Consider the following 24,919-nt stretch of genomic DNA (forward strand, 5'->3'; position numbering starts at 1 on the left):
TCTTGGGATTACTAATCTATAATGAATTTCACATCACGCTTGAAGTCTGTACTCTAAACATTATCAGCCTCGTTGACTGCTACGTAAATGCGGGACTTTTTTGATCATTGTGCACCACTCTGCCGTCATTGAAGTGTAGCTTTGTAGCTCTCATTTATTAAAAAAAAAGTTTAATCAGTGTTTCTCTTTGCAGAATTTAAACCAGAATCCTAGGACACTTTTGCCAAAGTTTTATGGCTTGTACTGTATGCAGTCGGGAGGCACGAACATCAGGATTGTGGTTATGAACAACGTGTTGCCACGTTGTGTAAGGATGCATCACAAGTACGATTTGAAAGGGTCAACGTACAAACGGAGGGCCTCGAGGAAAGAGAGAGAGAAAAATGTGCCCACGTTCAAAGACTTGGACTTTATTCAGGAGACACCCGATGGCCTTTTTTTCGATGCCGAAACATATAATGCGTTGATTAAAACACTTCAGAGGGATTGTCGGGTATGTAGAAACCTAACGCAATAACTGAATTACTCTTTGTGACCAGAAGCATATTGCTCACCTTGAGCCTATATGAATCAACCAAAATATGAAGAGATTTTTGACATTCCTACTTCGCTTTTTTCCCGATTTTTAATTAGATAAGTTAGTTCAGAGTTGGTGGTCAGCATCAAAAAGCTGCCCGCTAAGATCTAACAATCTCTAGTTTAAATCTGGCGCCAAGTCAAGGGGGAACTCCAGGTATCCAGCAGCAGGAATGCCATCAACAAAGGTAATCTAGCGCAAGCAGCCAATCACATTGAAGGATTTTCACAAACTGCAAACCAGGAAGTAAAAGCCACTGGCATTTCGCAATTATAATTTTTTAATTTTACAGGTGAAGAAAAATAAATGAATGGGCTCCACACATTGGTAGACGCTAAATGTTCCAATTTTAAAAATGTATTTTAAAAATATGTGCAATTTCTTACAATGGAAGAAATTGGCTCAAGTATAAAACTACTCTTTCAGAGCCAGCGAGACTGTTTGACAATAGTTCTGAACTTTGTACACTTAAAGCCAGACTACACCTCATTCAACTAGGCATAAATCTTTCAAGGATTTTTACAGTGAATCGGAGAGTGGAAGTTCTAGCCTGTCCAGGGATTTCTAATCGTCGTCTGTGGCAACCTCCACATGTGCCCTTTTGTAAAAGCAAATCGCTGATTTGCATGTTACTCTGTTGCCTCCCGCACTCCAGGCGTTGCTGACTATTTCGGAGGAGTAACGACTGCAAAGGCCGACGGTTTTGACATCGCTGCTGCTGCAAAGTCTGGACCGTTAAGAATTTAAAAATAAATCATGTTAAAAATGTGCACAGAAAAAGAAGGAAAGAGATTGGCCTAACGTTGAGGCCAGTTGGGCATGAAAGCTTTGTAAAACGATCCATACTTAAGTACGTTGTTCTATCCTGAAGGGTTATCGGAGTTTATTGGTTTTCGGCTGATTGTAACACTTTGCCACTGGAAAGGAAAGCTGGGCCTGGTGTCAGCTCGACCCATTTCCACCCTAACCAACATGGTGAGAGGTGTTGAAATTAACTCCGATCTCCCTAATCGTTCATTTGAAATTGCAATCTGTGGCGGTGCAATGTTGGGTTCCCAACTTTGGGTGCACGTATTCCTGGGCATTTCATTATATGACCTCTTGACTTTAACTGCTACCCCCCGGCACGCCAAAGCTCTTGCCATCAGTCACCCACCTTACCCACCCTTGTTGCACACCCCTTTCATCAAACCAATCAATGTGGTCAAAAAATAATATTTAAAAATACTTACTAACGTCCCTATGATTCTTCTCCTGGGTGTCACCCGCAGCAGTGTCCTGGAGATTAATCTTCAATTCCAGGAGGCTCCCAGACAATCCTGGAGGGTCTGTGACCTTCGCTCCCACAGCCCAGCCTCAATACACCCGCCATTGGTGATCAACAGGCCAATTGTTGCAACACCCTTTCTTCTCTCAGCCAATTGGAGAGGGGACATTCTCCATGACTGCTGGGCCATTCCTACATTGCAGTTGTGACTATGTTTGAAAATGACTTAATTGGCTGTCCTGATGTAGTGAAAGGCACTATATGAATGCAAGTAGTGTATTTTCTTATCCTGCAGAGCAGGAACACAACTAATGAGTCAGGTCTGAATTCTGCGGTCCTAGCAGTTGGGAATGGTGGTGGGCAAGTAAACAACTCACTGGAGGAGGAGGGTCCACTAATATTCCCTGTCCTCGGTGACGCGGGAGCCCAGCACGTTTGTTCAAAAGACAAGTCTGAAGCATTTGCAACAGTCTTCAGCCAGAAGTGCCGAGTGGATGATCCATCTCTGTCTCTTCCAGAGGACACCAGCATCTCGATTCCAGTCTTCAGCCAATACGACTCACTCCACGTGAAGGCACTGGATGCTGCACAGGCTATGGGCCCTGACGATGTTCTGGCAATGAAAACATGCACTCCAGAACTTGCCGCACCCCTAGCCAAGCTGTTCCAGTACAGCTACAACACTGGCATCTACCTGGCAATGTGGGAAATTGCCCAGGTATGTCCTGTACACAAAAAGAAGGACAAATCCAACCCAGCCAATTACCGCCCTATCCGTCTACTCTCCATCATCAGCAAAGTAATGGAAAGGAAGATCAACAGTGCTATCAAACAGCTCTTGCTTTGCAATAACCTGCTCATGGACACTCAGTTTGTGTTCCGACAGGGCCACTCCTGACCTCGTACAGCCTTGGTTCAAACATGGACTTAAGAGCTGAATGCAAGAGGTAAAGTGAAAGTGATCACGGAGAATCTAACCATCGTCCCTTGACTTTACCATCACCAAATCCTCCACTATCGGCACCCTAGGAGTTGCCATTGAACTGGACTAGCCATATTAATATAGTGACTGCAAGAGCAGGTGAGAAACTCCGAATCCTGAGCTGAGTAATTCCCCACTGGCTTCAAAAAGCCTGTCCACCATCTACAAGGCACAAGTCAGGAGTGTAATGGAATACTCTCCACTTGCCTGGATGAGTGCAGCTCCAACAACACTCAAGAAGCTCAACACCATCCAGGGCAAAGCAGCCCACTTGACTAGCACCCGATCCAAAAAAATTCACTCCCTCCATCACCAGCGCACAGCGGCAGCCGTGTGCGCCATCTACAAGATGCACTGCAGCAACTCCCAAGGCTCCTTTATCAGCACCTCCCAAACCCATGACTGCTACCATCTAGCAGGATGGGGGTAGTAGATACTTGGGAACACCACCACCTGGAGGTCTCCCCCCCCCCCCCCCCCCAAGTCCCACACACCACCCTGACTTGGAAATATATCGCTGTTCCTTAACTGTCACTGGGTCAAAATCCTGGAACTCCCTCCCTAACAGCAGGGTGGGTGCACCTGGGGCAGCAGGGTAGCATGGTGGTTAGCATAAATGCTTCACAGCTCCAGGGTCCCAGGTTCAATTCCCGGCTGGGTCACTGTCTGTGTGGAGTCTGCACGTCCTCCCCCTGCGTGCGTGGGTTTCCTCCGGGTGCTCCGGTTTCCTCCCACAGTCCAAAGATGTGCGGGTTAGGTGGATTGGCCATGCTAAATTGCCCGTAGTGTCCTAATAAAAGTAAGGTTAAGGGGGGGTTGTTGGGTTACGGGTATAGGGTGGATACGTGGATTTGAGTAGGGTGATCATGGCTCGGCACAACATTGAGGGCCGAAGGGCCTGTTCTGTGTTCTATGTTCTACCTACTCCACAGGGATCGCAGCTGTTCAAGAAGGCAGCTCACCACCACCTTTAGGGAAATTAGGGATGGACAATAAATGTTGGCCTAGCCAGTGACTCCCAGCTCCTAAATGAATTTTAGAAAGGAGAATGCAAAACCTGCTCTGTACCATTCCTCCCACCCTAGCACGTAATATGGAAATAACACTCTGCATCGGAATACATATATATATATATTTGCAATTTTGAATGAAATCTGTGGGTTTGTTAATCTGGACACAGTGCTTGTTTAGTGACCCATATGAATGATGGGTTTATTTGTGAAATGCAATGCCTGCGAAATGGAATGAGAAGGCAGTGATTATTTTAACAGAAGGTTCAGGTGGTGAAAATTGGGCGTGAATAGGGGTGGGAGGAGCAGGGAAGAGAATTAAGTTTTCGCCTGCTTGAAACAATTGCTTGCCTGTTTTAAAAGGAGCTTGAAGGAATATCCAAATAATAGTCCCATTTTTTTTTGGAACATGGTCTTCCAGATGGAAACGCACATGTTTCAGTATTAGCTTTGAGTTTATTTTTTAAGTTAGTGTATTCTATGCAGTGTTATTTCAGCACAGCAACCTCTTTCACCATGACAGTTTTACATTCTCCATCTTCCTGCTCTTGACACACTCTTTTTACCCCCTGTCCCTTTTTTAAAGGAAAGATTACATTTATCCAGCATCGTTAACTTTCTTCGAATATCCCAAAGCCCTTTTCAAACTGTAGTCACGGTTAATATCAACGCCTCTCATTCACTGTTCCTCCTCTGTTTACCTTCTTGTTCTTTTCTGATTTTCATAACTTCCATGCACCCATACCAAGTGCTTGTGAGAGAGCAACACAGTCCAGGCTCTAGGGGAGGTTGTTTGTAAGGTAATAATTCGGGCGGAAGGTATCATGACCAATGATAGAGATGGATAAGCCTGGAGATCACAGTGTCATCCCGTTAACCAGTGTTGTTAACCATCCTGTTAAGCAGGGCTGGTTTAGCTCACTGAGCTAAATCGCTGGCTTTTAAAGCAGACCAAGCAGGCCAGCAGCATGGTTCGATTCCCGTACCAGCCTCCCCGGACAGGCGCCGGAATGTGGCGACTAGGGGCTTTTCACAGTAACTTCATTGAAGCCTACTCGTGACAATAAGCGATTTTCATTCATTCATTTCATTGTGCCCTCATTGTTGATTCCACTACCAGAGGAAATGTTCTTTTGTTTAAAACACTCCTTACCTCTTTTATAAAAAATAAATTTAGAGTACCCAATTCTTTTTTGGTTCCAATTAAGGGGCAATTTAGGGTGGCCAATTCACCTACCCTATGCATTTTTTGGGTTGTGGGGTTGAAATCCACGCAGATATGGGGAGAATATGCAAGGGGAAAGAGTGTGAATGGCAGTCCCCAGGGAGAATAAAAGGGGTGAAAGGCCAAACAGCAGAGAAACTAAAATCAGAGGGTAAACTGTGACAGATGGAGATGTTGTGGGGGAGGGGGGGACATGGGGGGGAGAAAGGTAAAAGGGGTAAGCAAAGGAGGGAAAAGGTAAGGAGAGGGGGGATAAGATGGGAGGGAAGAGTGGGGGAAAATATATATAAATAAAATGAAAATCGCTTATTGTCACGAGTAGGCTTCAATGAAGTTACTGTGAAAAGCCCCTAGTCGCCACATTCCGGCGCCTGTCCGGGGAGGCTGGTACGGGAATCGAACCGTGCTGCTGGTCTGCTTGGTCTGCTTTAAAAGCCAGCGATTTCTCTGAGTGAGCTAAGACAAGATAGAAATAAAAGGCAAAAGACAGTTGAAATGAAATGGGGAGTGAAAACAAAAGGAGTCAAGGTGGGGTAATGCTAATCATCTGAAGTTGTTGAATTCAATATTGAGGCCGGAAGGCTGTATCGTGCCTAACTGGAAGATGAGGTGCTGTTGCTCCAGTTTGCGTTGAGCTTCAATGGAACATTGCAGCAGGAAAACACAGACATGTGGGCATGGGAGCAGGGTCATGTGTTAAAATGGCAAGCAACGGGAAGGTCAGGGTCCTGAATGCGCACAGACCAAAGGTGCTCAGCAAAGCGATCACCCAGTCTGCGTTTGGTCTCTCCGATATAGCCACAGAAGCCAAGGGAGTTGTAAATATTCCTATCTCTTACAATCCTATCATTTTCTGCTTCCTGTGTTTTCAATCCCCTTTAGCAGCTGAGTCATAATTTTTGGGGTCCAAGCTAACAATGTCACTAACCCAGTGACCTGGAACTTGGGTGACTCAGTAAATTATGCCAAACGTGAAATTACTATTGATTATTCTGCAGCACGATGATAACTGACCGTTTATTATGTCATCAGGTGTTGGAGAGTTTCAAAATCATGGACTATAGCCTGCTGTTGGGAATCCACAACTTGGATCTTGCCATCAAAGAGAAAGAGAAGGAAGCAGAGAACCTTCAGACGGCCTCCGATGGAAAACGTCTAGGAGGACAGAAGGTCTTATACTCCACAGCCTTGGAATCTATACAGGGTGTGACTAAATCAGGGGAATCTGTTGGAACAGATGATACGTAAGTCCTGCCAATATCCTCTTCTGTAGATGGCCCATGTTCTCCTTAGTGAAACTAATTACTTTTTAAAAATTTATTTTTTTATTTATTTTTTCCCCCCCACCCCCATGAAACTAATTACTTTATTAGCAGGTGAGTCATGGGCTTGCAATGCAACAATTTTTCCTTCCATTTGTAGACGGGCACACTGGAATGTAATGGTTATGCTATGCTACTGGGTTATTAATTAACAATAACTGGCTAATATAATAATAATCTCTATTAGTGTCACATGTAGGCTCACATTAGCACAGCAATGAAGTTACTGTGAAAATCCCCTAGTCACCACACTCTGGTACCTGTTCGGGTACACACAGGGAGAATTCAGAATGTCCAAATTACCTGACAGCACGTCTTTGGACTGTGGGAGGAAACCGGAGCTCCCAGATGAAACATGCAGACACAGAGAGAACGTACAGACTCTGCACAGACAGTGACCGAAGCTGGGAATCGAACCCAAGACCCTGGCGCTGTGAAGCAACAGTGTAAACCACTGTGCTATCGTGCTGCCCATAATATTCAACCATAGAAAAGTTACAGCTGTGTTTAATCTCAACTGCAGTCATACAATTCATCGTCTGCTTGGAGTTGGGGTGCCAGTCCAGACCCATAAATGTGATAGGTATATCGGACAAGAACCTCAAACAGCAGTTCAAATGGCACTTGTAAATAACGTTAACAAACAGGTTACTTGTTTAGTTGTGTAGAGACTGATGGAGAGACCCTTTCAGGGGGAGAACCAATACACTTTTACTCAACCTAGCAACATTTGGCAAATCTGCTGTTCAGTGTAAAATCCTTCTGTCTTGTCAGATTAAAATCCTATGGCAAACTGCAATACTAGAAACAGACCTGGCTCCTCCCATTAAATACATCAATATTCCATTAAGATGTCACATAACATGCTTAGTTAGGACTAAGTACAACCCCTCATACATTATCTACTCTCCAGGAATCATAACCATGTCCCATTAGCCCCTATATGTAAACAAGCAAATGGTTAGAATCAATGATGACCTCGCCTTTTATGACTTCTAAATTGTAGCTTTAGCAGGTACACAGACTGGATACCTTAACCTAGGTTCTTTAATAATACTGCCGCTAATGTAATATATAACATTCGTCACACCTCCCCCCCCCCCCCCCCCAACACCCCCGTTTTTAAAAAAAATGAACCAGCTATATGAAAAGGTGGCATCAGTTTCCAAAGCCTTTTCAACTTTAAACACTATTCATTACTAAACACCACTATTACTCTCGATGATACCTACTCTTCATATTTATGCATCCAAATTTAAACATTTGTAAGGGGTCTTCCTGCTGATTCCCTTATTTCCCCTTTCTTTAGTTTTGCTGTTATAATTTTGACCAATAATGGACATGTATCTTTAAGTCAAGCAGCAGCGAGAATGCGGAATTCGAGAAGTTGGTATATGGTGCTGCTCGCTTTGGACAGCAAGACTCCGACTTTTCGGCATCCTAGACATGGGTGGTCCATGGTTCGATTGATTAGTTGGTGGTCAATTTTTCAGAGACCCAAGGAACTCCTTTAGAATCCTGGGCGCACATAGAAGAGGTCCTGCTCTCTCTCTCTCTCCTTTCTCTCTCATACTCTCTCACTCTCTCTCGGAGCTCTCACTTTCCCTCTCTTGCTGTCTCTCTCGCGCGTTCGCACTGCCTGGCTCGTGCTCTCACTAGCACCCGCGTGCTCTCGCTCTCTGAAACATGCTTAAAGACAGCCATCTGAAACACTTTCTTCACCCCTCCTCCCCTCTTGTTGTCTGTCATGTGTGTGTATGTGTAGACGGTGGGGGCAAGTTAGAATGGGGGATTAGGAATTAGATGATAGTTAACCAGTTGTATTTGTTACATGTTTCATTATAGTTCTTGTTCTAAATTAAAAGCAATTGTGTTTAAATTTACAAACCTGGTGACTGTAATTATTGGGCAGGCAAAGGCCATTTTTCTAAGAATTATTGGTGAATTTAATTGTATTGCGACTCCTCCGGGTAAAATGGGCATGCACTAGCCCAGGATGTTGCAACATAGTCATCTTCATTCTTTCTTTCCCAATTCTGAATGTTCCATTTTCATACATCTGTCATGATGAAGCATCTGCAATCACCTTTCCTCTTCCTGCAACATGTGTAATTTTCAAGTTAAATGGTTGTAGCAGTAAAATCCATCCACACAGTCTTCGATTTCGATCTTTAAACATCTCCCAAAACATAAGTGGATTATGGTCTGTATAAGCAATTGTCTCTGATGAATTGTTAGCAACATAAATGTCAAAATGTTGCAACGTCACTACCGAACTCAATGGGTGGGATTCTCCAGGGCCTCCGCAATTCTCTGCCTCCGATGGGCCGAGTTTCCAATGGCGGGGTTCACTTGTGTTTTTAAAAATTGTGAAAGTGGTGTTGTGGCTGCTGAGGGAGAGAGAGGGGTTATGGAGTGTCCAACATCGCCATAGTTTGCTGACAGTTCTGCCACTGGCCGGGGGGAGTAGTGGGGGGTGGCCAGGAGATGGACTGTGAGGTCGGGATAGACGGGCACGGAACACTATTGCCGCAGCCGGAAAGTCAGCCATGCAGCTGTGCATGCCACTGACAGCCCACTGTGAATTTAGGACCATGGCTCTTTTAGGTGTCCCCCCAGGCCACCCCCATAGGTGCCGTCTGGCCCCAGCCGACCCATCAGCTGTCTGGACATGCTAAAGCACACCCAGTGCCATCTTGTTGGCTGGGATGAGTGTGAGTGGGGAGTGTAATGTGTGTGTGGGGCTGGGATGAGTGTGTGTGGGGAGTGTAATGTGTGTGTGGGGCTGGGATGAGTGTGTGTGGGGAGTGTAATGTGTGTGTGCGGCTGGGATGAGTGTGTGTGGGGAGTGTAATGTGTGTGTGCGGCTGGGATGAGTGTGTGTGGGGAGTGTAATGTGTGTGTGCGGCTGGGATGGGTGTGTGTGGGGAGTGTAATGTGTGTGTGTGTGGCTGCAGCTTGTCAGCCTCCCGAGTGTCAATCACGGACCCGGCAAATCCCGCACCATTTTTCATTGGAATCGATTGTGTTCCACGTGGTGCTGGTGCTAGCCCCTCTACAGAATTAGTCCAGGTTCGGCACCAGTTTTGCTGTCATGAAAGTCCACGTCAACATTTAGTCTCCAGAACAGAAAGTCCCGCCCAATGTCCCCTTCTCGATCGTCTTTCTTTTGAGTTCTGTTTTCTGGAAAAATAACCAATAGGTCTTAGTATACCTTCGTCGTCTCTTTGTAACAGTACAGCACCAACGCCCATGCCACTCGCATCAATGGCCACCTTAAATTTCTTGTTATAATGTGGTGTTGCCAAAACCGGTGCGGTGCTTCCTACCGTTTTCAGATTGTCAAGTGCCTCCTGACATTCTGACTGCCAATGAAATTTTAACTTTCAGATTTAAAAATTCAGTCAATGGAGCAACCACAATATATATTTTCTGCAGAAACCGTTCAAGCCAAGAAATCTCAGAACCCCTCTTCTTGTTGATGGTGCTGTGAGCTCGCCAATTGCATTTGTTTTCACATTCTGTGGGGCCATCTAACCATGTCCTACAGTATAGCCTAAGAATGTGACTTGGGCTTTCATAAGTCAAGTTTACATTCAAGACAGTCTCTTATGGTCGACCAAACATTTCCGTTAAATGTTCTAAATGCTCCTTTCACATTTGACTGAACACACCAGATTGTCTATGTGCACTGCACAATTATTTAGTCCAGAAATGACCTTGTTGGTTGCTCTTTGGAATGTTGTTCGCGTACTCTTCATTCCGAAAAGCATAAATTAAATTGGTACAGACTGCTTGCCATTTCAAAACCTAAACTTTCTTTTCCCCTTCTGATAAAGGTACTTGCCAATGTCCTTTAAGTCAGCCTTTTTGGTAATGAACTTTGCTTGTCTCACCTTTTCAATGCAGTCTTCCAGGCGAGGAATAGGATATGAATATGACTTCATAACTGCATTGACTTTCCTATACTTCACACACATTCATTGCCTTCCATCTGGTGTTGGTACCATCACAATAGGTGAGCTCCAATTGCTGCAAATCACTTCAATTATATTATTCTTGAGCATGCTTTCAATCTCCTTTTATACCTGTACCAACTTTAGTAGATTGAGTCTAGTTATTAGTCCATTTGAACTTGTAGTTTTGTGTCCATGTTCTTGCTCTTCAATATTACTACGAGAAGAGTTAATGAGTCAGTGCTGGCAGTGCCACCTTGGATTTTTTTACCGTGATAGGACGGTCTTGGGCCAACATAGCTGCAAAGAGTAGTCCCGTTGAGCTTGAAACTCTGCACTTCCTTCCGCAGATGCTGCCCGAATCCTGAGCTTTTCCCAGCCTTTTCTCTTTTCATTTCAGATTTCCGGCATCTCCAGTATTTTGCTTTGTAATATAATTTCTTAAAATGATATCTCAAATTCGTGTCAGGGAAAAGGATGGCTCTGAAATGTCACCAACTCCATAGGCTTCCCCTGGAAATTTGTCTTTCTGACTGATTACGTCAATCGAAGCAATTACGTGTTCTGTTTCATGAACGTCACCTAAATTGATTGGCAACCTGTTGCTCGGTGAATTGTAGCACCTACCTCATTGCTCTTTAGCTTATTAAAACCTAACAGTTCCCGATGAAGCACAGCATGTATCTGATTGGATCGGATAGTGTTTGTAGAAGACAAACACAAATGATCCCTATCTGAAGATGGTGAACTATGAGAAAGATTAGCGAGTCTGTAAAGTAGAGTGTTCAAGCAGAGGCCCTATCAAGTATTTAATGGTATAGATAAGGTGAGTCCAAAATGTTGCTTAAACGATAAGCCAAGCAAGAGTTTGAAGGGTATAAAATGTAAATTTGTAACATATAAGCTTGTTTCAAAAGTTTATGACACAAAGGTGATAAACATATTTTATTTGTCTTTCTTGATAGTTTATGCCTATTTTAGAAGGCAGTTCAAAGCTAGGCTGGTTAAGCAATAGGGTTGAAAGGATTGATGGGATGTCTTCATTTTAACTCATTAGCTTTTCATTTTACCACGGCTGTTTCTCTTTGGCACAGGCCATTGTACAAAGAGCCTCTCGTATCATCAAGACAGTTATGTGGACTGGGCTGTTTGGTTTTGCAAATGTCTCTGAATTAAAGTCAAGGTGGGCTTGGGAGTTCTAGATCAGACTTCAACTTCATTATGTTAAAATAATTGAATTGGTGGCATAATGGAATTGCCCATCATCCTTGTTGTCCCGATATCTGTGCATTTCCTTTGACTTTGTGTCACGACCCCCTGGGCTAGTGCGCGGTCAATTCTAGCTCCACTTGACCCAGAGTCGCAACACAAGTGAAATTAGATGTTATTTTAAAATACCTGATGTCCGTGGCTGAGCCGATTTAACTTCAGTCCCTGGGATTGTAAAATTTAAGCACCAGTAACCTTTTTATGGTAAAGAAACTATCAATAAAAATAAAAGGATAAAGGAACTTTGCACTAAGATGGCTTCTGATTGATGTCTTTCTGGAGTTCAAACTCTCATTTCAGTGTATCTTCCTTCCAGGCTTGAGATAGTTTTTCTCTGGCAGGGTTGTCTACTTTCTCAGGAGATTCAAGATCATTTCAAGTTTTTAGTAAAGATGTGCCAGGTAGTCGCTGGTTTTAGACCAATAAAGCAGTTATTTACAATGAGAGAGAGAGACTGTTCCTTTGCCTATCGACATCTAATCACTTCTACCTGGTTCTCTCGGAAGCATCCCGCAGGAACCAATCACTGACGTTGTCAAGCAGAACACTGTCCTTGGCCAACCCACAGGTTGCCAGCCAACCAATCGAACCAATTTCCTCCAAAGCTGTGTTATTGACGCCTGATTCGCTCTCAACAGTGGCAAAGAGGCTGGACCAGAACTATAATGGTTTTTTAAGTTTTAAGATGGTGCAGAAAGATTGATTCATTCCAGGAGTGATAATATAATAAATAGGGCTTAGTGATTTTAGAAACAAATTTCATTAAAACAAAGGAAAAGAAAACAATATTTAAACTTTTAAACGTCAACAACAGATGCATGCAGTTTCTTAATCTTAACATGCTGGTTCCCATTAATCCACATTAACAGAGCATGCGGCTCTCCTGCCACTTTTACAAGCAGACAAAGGCAATACTTGCATTTATGAAACAATTTTCCTTCTGGTAGGGACACTCGTTTTGAACCATTTTTCCAAAGCCTATCTCAGTGGCAACTTTCATAACCTTCTCGGTTGGTCCAAAGCATTCCACCCCTGTAACTTTCAAAACACTATTTTCTCTCGCGCTCTCTCAGCTCTGCCTGCACCCCGCCCCCCTTGCGAAGGCTCTCTCTCCTGGGGTGTCCAGATGTGAACCCATCAGTGTTATCTTGGCTCCCGTCTATACAGAAGAACAAAGCCATGCTATTGATATGCAACTAACCTTCCATTGATGAACAAAGAGGCCATCAGACTCTGTAATAGGCTAATAGTTGGTCAGGCAGGAGTGCCCTGAAAGACAATGGATTTCGAGTTAATCACCCTTGCTGAACCAGGCCATCCTGTGTATTCCCACTAACGTGTTTAAGTCTCAATGGAACAATGTGACTTGGTTAGATGTGGGCATTTCCCTCTGTGCGAGCAGGTTTCTTCCCCCCTAAATTGCCTGCTACATTGGGGGGGGGGGGTCTCATTTCTGGATCCAGTGTCACGCATCTTGCTTGCGTGACAGCTGGTTCTTTAAGATTCACTTGGTGCCGACATTCTGTTTTCTGCTCTCCAAATACAAAACCTAGGACCACGCTGTCCTGACTCGCAGCTTGCTTCAGCTCAAATCCTCTGCTTAAAGGCACATTTTGATTATTGGTCAGTGGACCAAAAATAATAAAATAAAAGAAATGGGAACAAAAGAAATAACAGGATGGACTGTTACACTGGTGTATCTCCTTTGCGCGAACAGTGGCCAAACTTTGGCCACCTTGGCCCATTCTCTGAAATTTCATACTTAAGCTCTTCGGCCTTGCTACTATTGTCTGCTTGCCTATTGAAACCACCTTCAAAAGCTGTTGATTCTCGCAGTCTTCGATCACTGTTTGATGTCTATTTGCTCCCGTGTCCAGTGCTTTGGGACGTTTATTACTTTTATGGGACTGTGCAACCCAAGTTGTTATTACGCCCAATGGAGGATGTTGCACACTGACACTGGGTTTGCAGTGACCGTGTGTCTGTTCCATCATTTAACCAGATCATGGCTGATCTGTAAAAAAAAGTGTAAGTGTTCCATTCCCGAGGCATGTAAGAAATAGGTCTTGCCACCATGCAGGAGCTGTTAATTGTGAACTGTATTTAATTATACAAGCTATAAAAAAAAAAGTGAAGCCTAACCTGGCCCGTTGCTCCAGTCCTCTTTAGCACACTGGGCTAAATTGCTGGCTTTGAAAGCAGGCCAGCAGCACGATTCAATTCCCGTACCAGCCTCCCTGAACAGGTGCTGAAATGTGGCGACTAGGGGCTTTTCATTGAAGCCTACTTGTGACAATAAGTGATTTTCATTTCATTTCATTTTAGGGGCTGGTTTAGCACACGGATAAATCGATGGCTTTGAAAGCAGCCAGGGCAGGCCAGCAGCACGGTTCAATTCCCGTACCAGCCTCCCCGAACAGGCGCCGGAATGTGGCGACTAGGGGCTTTTCACAGTAACTTCATTTGAAGCCTACTCGTGACAAAAGGGATTTTCATTTTCATTTCATTTCATTAGCGGTGATCCAGTAATTTGCTGTGAATCCGTGCATGACTGTTCAACTAGTAGAGAAAGTGTTTGGGAAACATTATATTCCGCCTGTAGATTGAAAGTGGTGATGGATGGAGCCAACATTCCCCAAGGACCTTCCTGTGGGAGACGCTGCCTGACTCGATGGCTTTTGCAACCCTGACACTGAAATATGCTTAATAATGTCGGCATGTTCAAAAATAAAACGTTGGTGATTGTATTGCTACAAAAAAAAGCTACATTTGTTGTCAAAGTTTTTCATCTTGCGCCCGTTAGGATACTCGCACATGTCAGGGAAATTAACAAATTTATACTTTGTGAGACGAGAGTGCTGATTGGTTGGCAAGTGAACTCTGATCCTTATAAGGTGTCCAGTTTATCTTGCACTGCCCTGGAAGGACAAGGTATCTCAAAAATGGTGAAGCTAGCTGTTTCACACTGCTACTATGCCGCAGCAACACGAATAGTATTCATCACTAACAGGAAACTGCAGTCAAGCCAAAATTACACTCTGCCCCTCGGACAAATGAGTAATGCGGGATATGAATTTCAGTGCCAGAGGGATGCTGGATATGTGGACTGTGTCCCAGTGGCTGGCAGAATGTACCAAACAAAATATCCCTACCGCTGTTCACAATGGCCAAGGCACAGGCTGTCCCCAACAAGCCCATGCTTCCAAAACTCACCGCACAGTGTCAAACATTAGATTGCGATCCCGCAATTGGACAACAGTTGCTAAACAAGCCTCCGTGTGCTTACTCTGAAGACCAATTTAAGATCGTTAGTCAGACTCTGTGTGGAGCATTTACGTGTACTGGAAGCTAAATATATTAGTACACAGGGCTTTGCAGTCAGAAAGAACATGTACACACTTTGCACCTGTTCCAGCTCAGCAAAATAAGTGATAGCCATTCACTGGTTCATTCCTCAGGGCAATGCGTTCACAACAGTCAAGCTGTCTGGTTTAAATTTCAATCAGTTCTTTAAGTAGTTAACTGTCAATCTCCATCAACTGGTGCATTCTTCATAGCAACGCCTCTACCAATCACAGTCCACTTGCCAACCATTTAGCACTCTCTTCTCATACCGTATAAATGTATTGATTTCCCTTGCGTTGTATTCTTGCAATTATCCTGATGATTGCAAGATGAAAAGTTTTAACGAAAAAATGTATTTTCTTTCAGCATTATTCCAGTTTTATACCACTGGACAACTAATGACAATTTAACCCAGAGTTCAATGCTTTCCTGGTAACTCTATTGTAGGTCCGAGGATTCCTCGGCAGTAATTGCTAGGGAGTATTTTTTTTTTATTTGGAGTACTTATTTTTTTTCCAATGAAGGGGCAATTTAGCGTGACCAATCCACCTACCCTGCACATATTTGGGGTTGTGGGGGTGAGACCTACACAAAGATGGGGAGAATGTGCAAGCTCCACACAGACCCTGGGGCGTAATTCTAACTGTGAGTGACAGACAGTGTGTGAGACTGATCCAGCCATTGTCCATCTTAACTTCTCCATCCAGCCTTTCTGTCAAATATTTGTAGCCGTTATTTATGTTTTCCTCTTATTATTTTTCCTCTTGTTCCAGAATGGGTGGCATACCAGCCAAAAATAGTAAAGGAGAAAGAGTTCTACTTTACATGGCCATTATCGATATTCTACAGTCTTACAGGTATTGACCGCTTGCAAAGAAAATAGCTTTTCTTCTGTGGGTTCTGTTTGTGATTCCATTGACCCAGTCTGCCCATTCACACTGGTGAAAACAGCTATAAGTTGGCTATTGACTATTTGTGTTTTCCAATTGTAATATTTAGTGATAAACCTCTGGCGCAATGTACGAAACTTTTTGAGTTTACATATTCAAAACAGCAAATTGTTGCAATTAATTTCCGCTTTCTAGTACTTAACTAATTTATTTCTCCTCCAACAGGTTTATTAAGAAGCTGGAACACTCTTGGAAAGCTCTCGTCTATGATGGAGTATGTTTAGATTTCACTTATCTTTATGACAAGTAGCGTTAAGTGAAAAGGTGTCATTGCTAAATGTATGAAACAGCCGAGACAATGGGAAAGTGTCCCACGCGGGAATGGGAAAGTCGGCATAATTTGGTGTAAATTAGTAAGAATATGAAAGCGAAAGGGTGGCATGTGGTGCAGTGGTTCGCACTGTGACGGCGGCGCTGAAGACCCAGGTTCGATCCCGGCTCTGGGTCACTGTCCGTGTGGAGTTTGCACATTCTCCCCGTGTCTGCGTGGGTTTCACCCCCACAACCCAAAGATGTGCAGGCTAGGTGGAGTGGCCAGGCTAAATTGCCCCTTAATTGGGGGAAAAAAAATAATTGGATACTCTAAATTTATTTTAGAAAAAGAATATGAAAGCGAAGCCTTCTCCGAGCAGTAGACACATGAATGTGGCAGGTTTATAATTACATCAGATAGAATTTACAGAATACTTCAGCCCACCTTGTTTATGCTCTCCCTGACCCTCTATTCATCCCTAGTCTATCTCACTCTATCAGCATATCTTTCTATTCCTTTCTCTCTCGTGTTTATATAGCTTCCCCTTCGACGCAACTACAACGATTCATCTTGACCACTCCCTGTGATAGCGAGTTCCACATTCTCACCGCTCTCTGGATTAAGAGATTTCTCCTAAATCATAGAAGGTTTACAGCACAGATGGAGGCCATTCAGCCCATCTTGTCCATGCCAACCCAAGGACACTCTGGTTATCTTTCTAATCCCAGCTTCCTGCACCCGGTCCATAGCCCTGTATCTTACAGCATTTAAGGTGCAGATCCAGGTACTTTTTAAAAGAGTTTGGGGTCTCTGCCCCCACCACCAACTCGGGCAGCGAATTCCAGACTCCCACCACCCTCCCGGGGGGGAAGGGGGGGGGGGGGGGGGTGGGTAAAATTCTTCCTCACATCCCCTCTTCACCTTCAGTCACCTATCCTGAATCTCTGTCCCCTGGTTCTTGAATTGCCCACCAAGGGAAACCATTTTATTCTGTCTCCCCTCATTCTTCCCCTGAATTCTCGATTAGATTTATTATTGACTGTCTTTGTGACCTGTAAGCAAATTGCTTCATGCTTGGGAAGGATATCCTGCAAGGTGAAATGGTTTAAGTTGTAGTTAGCCCCGTGTATGGATCTTTTTAACGTGTTCATGTTTATATCATCCAATTTGCTGCTTTGTGATCTGCAGTCTTTGTAGGATTGTGATTTGTGAGGGTCGCTGCCTTCAGTTGTTTAAAATGTCATAACAAGTTTTATTTTTTACTTCTGATTAAGACCAGCCACCATCTTCAACGATTCTGGTGAAAATGTTGGCTGGAGTAACAAGTGGAATATTCCATTCCACTCATCACCTTCTCCGTAAAATAACCAACCACAGAAGCTTTAGCATCATTTTAAATACGATGGTGATGGACTCTCACTGCATTCAATATTAGGAAGCTTAGTGTGTTCATACCACATCCAGGCCCGCATTGTTTATATTCCGGTGTCATTGAAAATACACAGATTGTCCGTGTAAAAACAGCCCGTTTGGAGAAGCTGTCTGTGTTTAATAAATATTCTATTCTGGCATTCCAGGTAACTAATTAGTGCTTCAAGCGAGGCTATTCTCGGTGTGCATCTTCCATTAAGAGCAAATAGAATGTGGAGCAGTTTTACGCTCTGACATTATCAAGATTGTAATGTAGCAGTTTGTAGCTTGTTATGGGAGCGGAGTTTTCAGAACCCCAAATGTATCATGGAGTTCAACCAGCCTCTCCCTTTAATGTATTGTTGCTTTTGAAGCACACAGCTTGGTCTCCAGGTTTGGTATCACAATTATGGATACATGGGTTTTTAAACACAAAACAATGTTTATTCCATGAATTCAACTTAACCTTTTTAAATAAACATTGGATCCCTTACCACCCCTTACTTCAAAGATAACCCCGAAAATAATAAAACACTAAATAATCCCTCAAAATGTTCCTTCAAACCTCCAAAAGACTTAACACCTTTAAACAGAAACACATCAGGTTAAAGACCTGATTTATGAGTTTAAATCACCCAAATGATTCAGAGATAGTCTTTCCTGGCAGAGATCATGGCAGATCCAGCTCACTGCAAACACAGACACACCCAAGCTCTTTCCCTCAGAACTGGCTTTTCCTTTCAAACAGCTCACAGCAAACCAGCCAGGCACTTTTCAGCTGCTCTCTCTCAAACTGAAACTAAAACTCCCAAAAAGCAGAAGTGAGCTCAACTCAGCTAGCCCCACCCTCTGACATCACTTCAGTAATATGAGCTGCTTCATTTCTTAAAGGTACATTGCTTAAACATCCATCTCTTAAAAGGTACTCACACATGACAAGCTCAGGATTTAAGCTTCATGATTCAAATAAAGGAAATTGAGATTCAGAAACGGGAAAAGAATTGGTTCCAATCAGTGCAGGTGATGAAATTTAGAATAGATTGGAAGACAGTTCGGACAGCCAGAGTATAAATGCTATTTACTGATGTAATCTGTATAAAAATGCCATTAAACGTAATTCAGAGTACCACATCTCTCAACTCTATTGTTTGGCACTAGAGTTTAACCTTTCAGCTTTAAAGGTTCTTTAACACAGTACACTGGAGCACAAAACCAAAATGCCATGGAATAGGAGGACAGGTGTTCAGTTTACCCCTTTCCTGATGTCTATCGTGGCAGCATCTCGCAAAGAGTGGGGGAAGGTGGGCGGGTATGTCCTGGTGAGATGACTGATGGTCATCAATTGGGAAATGCAGAAGGCTTTTGCATAGGGCAAGAAACACGGAGCCAAGCAGACTGCAAAAAGTGACGTAATGTGTGCAATTTTCCCCCTGCGCAGAGTGAGAATGTACCTATGCGGTGCTTAAGTTTCCACACAGCTGTTTCCAGAAAAACGGAACTGGCCAACATCTACTTGGGGGGCGGCCCCCATGCGATCCATTTCTTTGCCATAATCTTCCAGGGGAAATCTCGTGAGCCGTATTGTGGTCGGACGTGTGCCATTCATTTTTTACAAATCCCTTTTATCTTTCCATAGGACTCTGTGTCAGTCCACCGACCAGGATTCTACGCTGATCGGTTTTTGAAGTTCATGAGCAGTCGAGTATTTAAGAAGACCTTGTGTGAGTATCAGGAAATATTTGTTGTTTCATTGTTGTCTTGTTTAAATATTCTGGCAAGTGCTGAATGTATTTGATGGCATAAAATCGTCCACCGCAAAATCATAGAATTTACAGTGCAACAGGTGGCCATTCGGCCCATCGAGTCTGCACCGACTCTTGAAAAGAGCACCCCACTTAAGCCCACATCTCCACCCTATCCCCATAACCCAGTAACCCCACCTTACCTTTGGACAATAAGGGCAATTTAGCATGGCCAATCCACCTAACCTGCACATCTTTGGACTGTGGGAGGAAACCGGAGCATCCGGAGGAAACGGGAAGGAGGCTATTTGGCCCATCGTGGCTGGGCTAGCCCTGTAAAAGAACGAACCAGTTAGTCCCACTCTTCTCTTTCACCATAGTTATGGAAATGCTTACTTTTTCAAATATTTATCTATATTGCTTCCACCAGCCTTTCGGGGATCAAATTCTAGATCATAGAATTATATAATTTACAGTGCAGAAGGAGGCCATTCGGCCCATCGAGACTGCACCCGCCCTTGGAAAGAGCACCCCACCTCCACCCTAACCCTGTAACCCAGTAACCCCACCTAATCTTTTTTGGATATTAAAGGGCAATTTATCATGGCCAATCCACCTCACCTGCACATCTTTGGACTGTGGGAGGAAACCGGAGCACCCGGAGGAAACCCACGCAGACACTTGGAGAACATGCAGACTCCGCACAGACAGTGACCCAAACGGGAATCGAACCTGGGACCCCGGAGCTGTGAAGCAACTGTGCTAACCATTGTGCTAACCACTGTGCTACCGTGCTGCCCCGAATCATCAGGCCCCATTGAGTAAATACAAATTCTTCTCCTCTCTCTAGTTATTTACCTTCAATCTGTCAAATGAAACCAAAATACTGTTGGCAATCTGATCTAAAAACAAAGGCAGCGTCTGTGGAGAGGGAAACAGAGTTGAGGCTTTGAGTCCAATATAATTCTTCTTTGAAGCTGGAACTTCACCCTGAAGATGAGTGCGTCAACTTTGCAGACTCGATGGGCCGAGTGGCCTCGTTCTGCTCCTACATCTTATGGTCTTGTAGTTTCGCTCTCTGCAAATGCTGCTGGACCGGCTGAGAATTTCCAGCATTTATTGCTTTTATTTTGTCCCTTAAATCGATGGCTACTGACCCTTCTGCCAGCGCAATCCGTTCCTCCTTCCCTATTCAATCAAAACCCTTGATAATTTTGAACACCTGGGGAGGCAGTGACGTAGTGGTATTGTCACTGCACTAATAATGCAGAGACCCAGAGTCATGCCCTGGGAACCCGGGTTCGAACCCCGCCATGGCAGACGGTGACATTTTAATGAAATAAAAATCTGGAATTTAAAGTGGAAAGCTGACCATGAAGCCATTGTCGATAGTTGTTAAAAACCCGTTTGGTTCACTACATCCTTCAGGGAAGGAAATCTGCCGTCCTTACCTGGTCTGGCCTATATGTGACTGCAGACCCACAGCAATGTGGTTGACTCTTCAATACCCTCAGGGATGGGCAATTAATGCCAGTCCACTCTGACGCCCACATCCCATCAACAAGTTTTTGTTTTAAACTATTTTTATTCTCCTTTTTCACATTTTCATCAAATATACACCCACCAACAATGGCAATCCCCGGCCAGAATCCCTTTATCCCACCCACCCCTAAACAACCCCCAACATTTCAAATACAGAACACAAAAGAAAGAGAATCAAGAATCCACCACCGCCCCCATACATAATCACCAATAAAATATTCCAAGCCCCCCGCCCCTCCCTAACGTTCGATGTCCTCCAATTTTTGAAAATCCATTATAAACAAAGCCCATGAGTTGTAGAACCCTTCCATCCTCCCCCTCAACTCAAACTTTACTTTCTCGTGTGTTAAGAACTCCAGCAGGACCCCCCCCCCCCCCCCCCCAGCCACGTCGAGGCACAGGGCAGAGATGTTGGCCTCCACCTCAACAGGACCCGCCTGCGGGCCATCAGCGAGGCGAAGGCTACGACATCTGCCTCCGCACCCGCTTTCAACCTCGGCCGATCTGACACCCCGAATATGCTTCTAGGGGACCTGCTTTGCACCTCACGTGCACCACCTTCGGGATTATCCTGAAGACCTCCCTCCAATACCCATCCAGTTTCGGACAGCACCAAAACATATGAATGTGATTTGCGGGGCTGCTCCATCATAAGAGTTTTTTTTTAAAAATCAGTCCTTCACTTCCCTGTTGCAGGGAGAACGATCCCAGCTTCTCTGAAGTTATTTTTATTATCCACCAATTTGGAAGATGTCGTGATTCCGTAGGTTCAATTGCGGGTACACCGGGCTCTACGACTGTGGGACTAAGTTATATCGCCAAAATTAACCAGACTGATACTGTGCACAAAGAGGAGACCGGGTATACTGTGCATTGATCTTGTCAACTACGTTCCATGTGCCGCTAATGGATGGCTTTCCATAAGGGCTTAAGTTTGATTAAAGAACACATTAATATCACCAAGCAAGCTCAACTTTGTTGAAACTCTGGGATGCATCACTATCTTTGAATAATGGAGGATATCTTGGAAATGCTGTCTGTCTATGTAACTGTTTCTAAAGAGTGGGAGGTGTTAACGTAGCCCCACTGCTGATGTAGTCAAATCTGAAAAGTGAGATGGATAGATTTTTGTTTGACCATGGTAATGGAATCTGGACAAGTTAAGGTATGGATCAGTCATTATCGAACTGAATTACTGACTGATTGGTATTGTTTAGATTTACCCACTGGCACAACACCATTTTCTTTCAGCGCTTGACATTTAGAATGCAAGTGCGGAACCAGTGGTAGTTCGCTGTCTACTGAGGTCCGGTTCCCAGCCATACCTATGGGATAGTTGATGGCCTGTCGCTGGGCACTTCCACCCTGATTAAGAAGGGAAATGTGAGGCAAATGATAACTGGATACCCCTCACTCCCAAGAAAAGATGATCACGACTATTCGTGTCGATTGATGGGGCCTGACACACATCAGAGAACTCTGTGTGGCCCTTGCAGCCTCGAAAGGGAGGGAGTACAATTATCGGAGGAGGGATGAAGATAGCTCTATCTCAGCAAATAAATAGTTTGAGATAACTATGGTTTCCATTTGACATGCTAAGTGTTACACAGAAGTAGGAAATGGAAACGGCACAATGGGACATTAAGATGGTGTGGCCCCCAAAACTGCAGAAAATCTCCGTGCCTTGTGCACTGGTGAGAAAGGATTTGGTTACAAGGGCTCGATATGCCACAGAATCATTCCTGAATTCATGTGCCAGGGTGGTGACTTCACAAAGAACGACGGCACTGGTGGGAAGTCCATCTACGGTGAAAAGTTTAAGGATGAGAATTTCAAGCTGGAGCACACGGGGGCTGGTATCTTGTCCATGGCCAATTCTGGACCAAACACAAATGGCTCCCAGTTCTTTATCTGCACTGCACATACTCCATGGTTAAATGGAAAGCATGTTGTATTTGGTAAGGTCGTAGAAGGCTACGACGTGGTGAAGAAGATAGAGGAATTGGGCAGAGGTGAAGGCAAAACTCGTAGTACTACTGGCATCATTAATTGTGAGCAGATGTGCATATAATTCTGATTAAATATAACTTGATTGATTCCAAAAAAAAAGAGGTACTCCTCAGGGGGACATTGATGGGAGCAGTGAATTTGAGAGGCAGAGAGAACCAAACATTGGCTAGTGTGCAACAAAGATGCAAGCTTACCCTTGGGTTATTATTGAATTACTGAGGGTGGCACGGGTGACGCAGTGGTTAGCACTGCGGCCTCATGGCGCCGAGGACTCTGGTTTGAACCCGGCTTCGGGTCCCTGTCCGTGTGGAGTTTGCACATTCTCCCCGTGTCGGCGTGGGTCTCACCCCCACAACCCAAAGATGTGCAGGGTAGGTGGATTGGCCAGGCTAAATTGCCCCTTAATTGTAAAAAATGAATTGGGTATTCAATTTCTGGTCTTGTTTCAAACCTGCACATGGTTGGATTGCAATTGTATTCCTAACTGTGTGTAAACAATTTCCTACATCCAGTTAATTAAATTTTACAAAGAAAGTCATGTGGAACTGTACCAGGCGGGTGCCAATAATGGCAGCAAAGCCATCTCCTCTCCTCTCTCAGAGGACATTATTCAATGCTGCCTTATAGTGGAATTAATTTATGTCTTTCAAATGAAATTGCGCAGTTGTCCTGTTTTATACTGGGGCGGCACGGTAACACAGTGGTTAGCATTGTTGCTTCACAGTGCCATGAACCAGGGTTCGATTCCTGGCTTGGGTCACTGTCTGTGCGGAGTCTGCATGTTCTCCCCGTGTCTGTGTAGGTTTCCTCCGGGTGCTCCAGTTTCCTCCCGCAAGTCCTGAAATATGTGCTTGTTCGGTAATTTGGACATTCCGAATTCTCCCTCCGTGTACCCGAACAGGCGCTGGAGTGTGGCGACTAGGGGATTTTCACAGTAACTTTCATTGCAGTGTTAATGTAAGCCTACTTGTGACACTAATACATATTTATTATTATTACTGACACAGCTTTGCGGCCGTCTCCTTCGAAGAAGGCTCGTAATTCCATTCCAGCTATTAAATACATAGGACAGGAAGTCTTGTCCTCTGGACCAATGCTCGATGCCACTGAGGGAAAACGCGAGCTGCTATCTGGAACCAGGAGCTATTGTAGCCTTGATGGAGAAGGTAATGCATGGAACTTAAGTTTGAGTTAGTGACGTGGACTGTAACTTCCTTGGAATGGCAATCCGTGTCGGATTGGCTCTCTCTACCCACTCACCTGCGCCAAATTTCTTCTTGTGCCTGTCTTGCCCAACCTTCCTGACACGGGCTGGGTGAGGTGTGGGCAGAGCAGCTGTCTCCGAAGCCCAGCGTCGAAGTGGAAGAGACTCGGAGTGAATTAAGGCCATGCTCCCTCTGTTAGAACACTAGCTGCAGTAAAGCAAGTAAGTTTAAAGATTTGAAGTAAGTTTAAAGATTTGAGAATAACAGGTCAGAGAGATGGTAAGCGTCTAAGGAAAACATGGGTGAAGTTCCAGGGAGTGGGGGTCAGGTTGTGGGGTGTTCCAACAGGGTTGGGAGAACTGAGTCAGGTTGGGGTGATGTGGAGGGGGTGGGTTGGTCCAGTCAGGTCAAGAGGTCAGGTCGGGAGTGGGGGTCCAGCCAGATCTGGGGGTGGGTGGAGGGGTGGTTGCGGGGGTCCAATCGGGTCAGGGGGGTCTGGTCGGGAGGGGTGGGCCCTGTCGGGAGCAGCAAGTGGCAAGGATCCGGTCAGGTTGGGGTACTTTGGGACAATTGCCGTGCAAATGCTTACCCGGGAAGTTTGGAGAGGGATTCCCCTGCGCATATTTGGGGTTCCATCCCCGCTAAATCCGACGCTGGAGCGCCAGAAAGTTACAGCCCAATGTTTGTTACTGAGAGTTCATGATGCAAGAGTAATGTGCAACTTCTCTCCCCTTGTAAAGGAAGATTCTAACTGTTTAATCCTCTTCGCAACCAGAATTTTGGTTCTGAATTTGTTTTCGTAGGAGCATTGCAAGCTTAGTTTTAAAATATTCTGTAAGTTTTTAATCAAAACT

General features: G+C 44.5%; 1 protein-coding gene across 5 annotated transcripts in view; it reads left to right on the forward strand.

The window, feature by feature from the left end:
* The window catches only part of pip5k1ba (phosphatidylinositol-4-phosphate 5-kinase, type I, beta a), a 166,761-nt gene that overhangs the window by 109,199 nt on the left and 32,643 nt on the right, over positions 1 to 24,919 (forward strand). For all 5 annotated transcript variants that reach the window (XM_038804080.1, XM_038804079.1, XM_038804083.1 and 2 more), the window contains 6 exons: positions 194 to 493; positions 6,094 to 6,305; positions 15,727 to 15,810; positions 16,069 to 16,117; positions 19,203 to 19,287; positions 23,868 to 24,026. In XM_038804080.1, coding sequence (XP_038660008.1) covers positions 194 to 493; positions 6,094 to 6,305; positions 15,727 to 15,810; positions 16,069 to 16,117; positions 19,203 to 19,287; positions 23,868 to 24,026 — 889 coding nt within the window. The remainder of the gene's footprint in view (positions 1 to 193; positions 494 to 6,093; positions 6,306 to 15,726; positions 15,811 to 16,068; positions 16,118 to 19,202; positions 19,288 to 23,867; positions 24,027 to 24,919) is intronic.

The sequence above is a fragment of the Scyliorhinus canicula genome, chromosome 8 (assembly GCF_902713615.1).
Source record: "Scyliorhinus canicula chromosome 8, sScyCan1.1, whole genome shotgun sequence".
In the NCBI taxonomy this organism is placed as follows: Eukaryota; Metazoa; Chordata; class Chondrichthyes; order Carcharhiniformes; family Scyliorhinidae; genus Scyliorhinus; species Scyliorhinus canicula.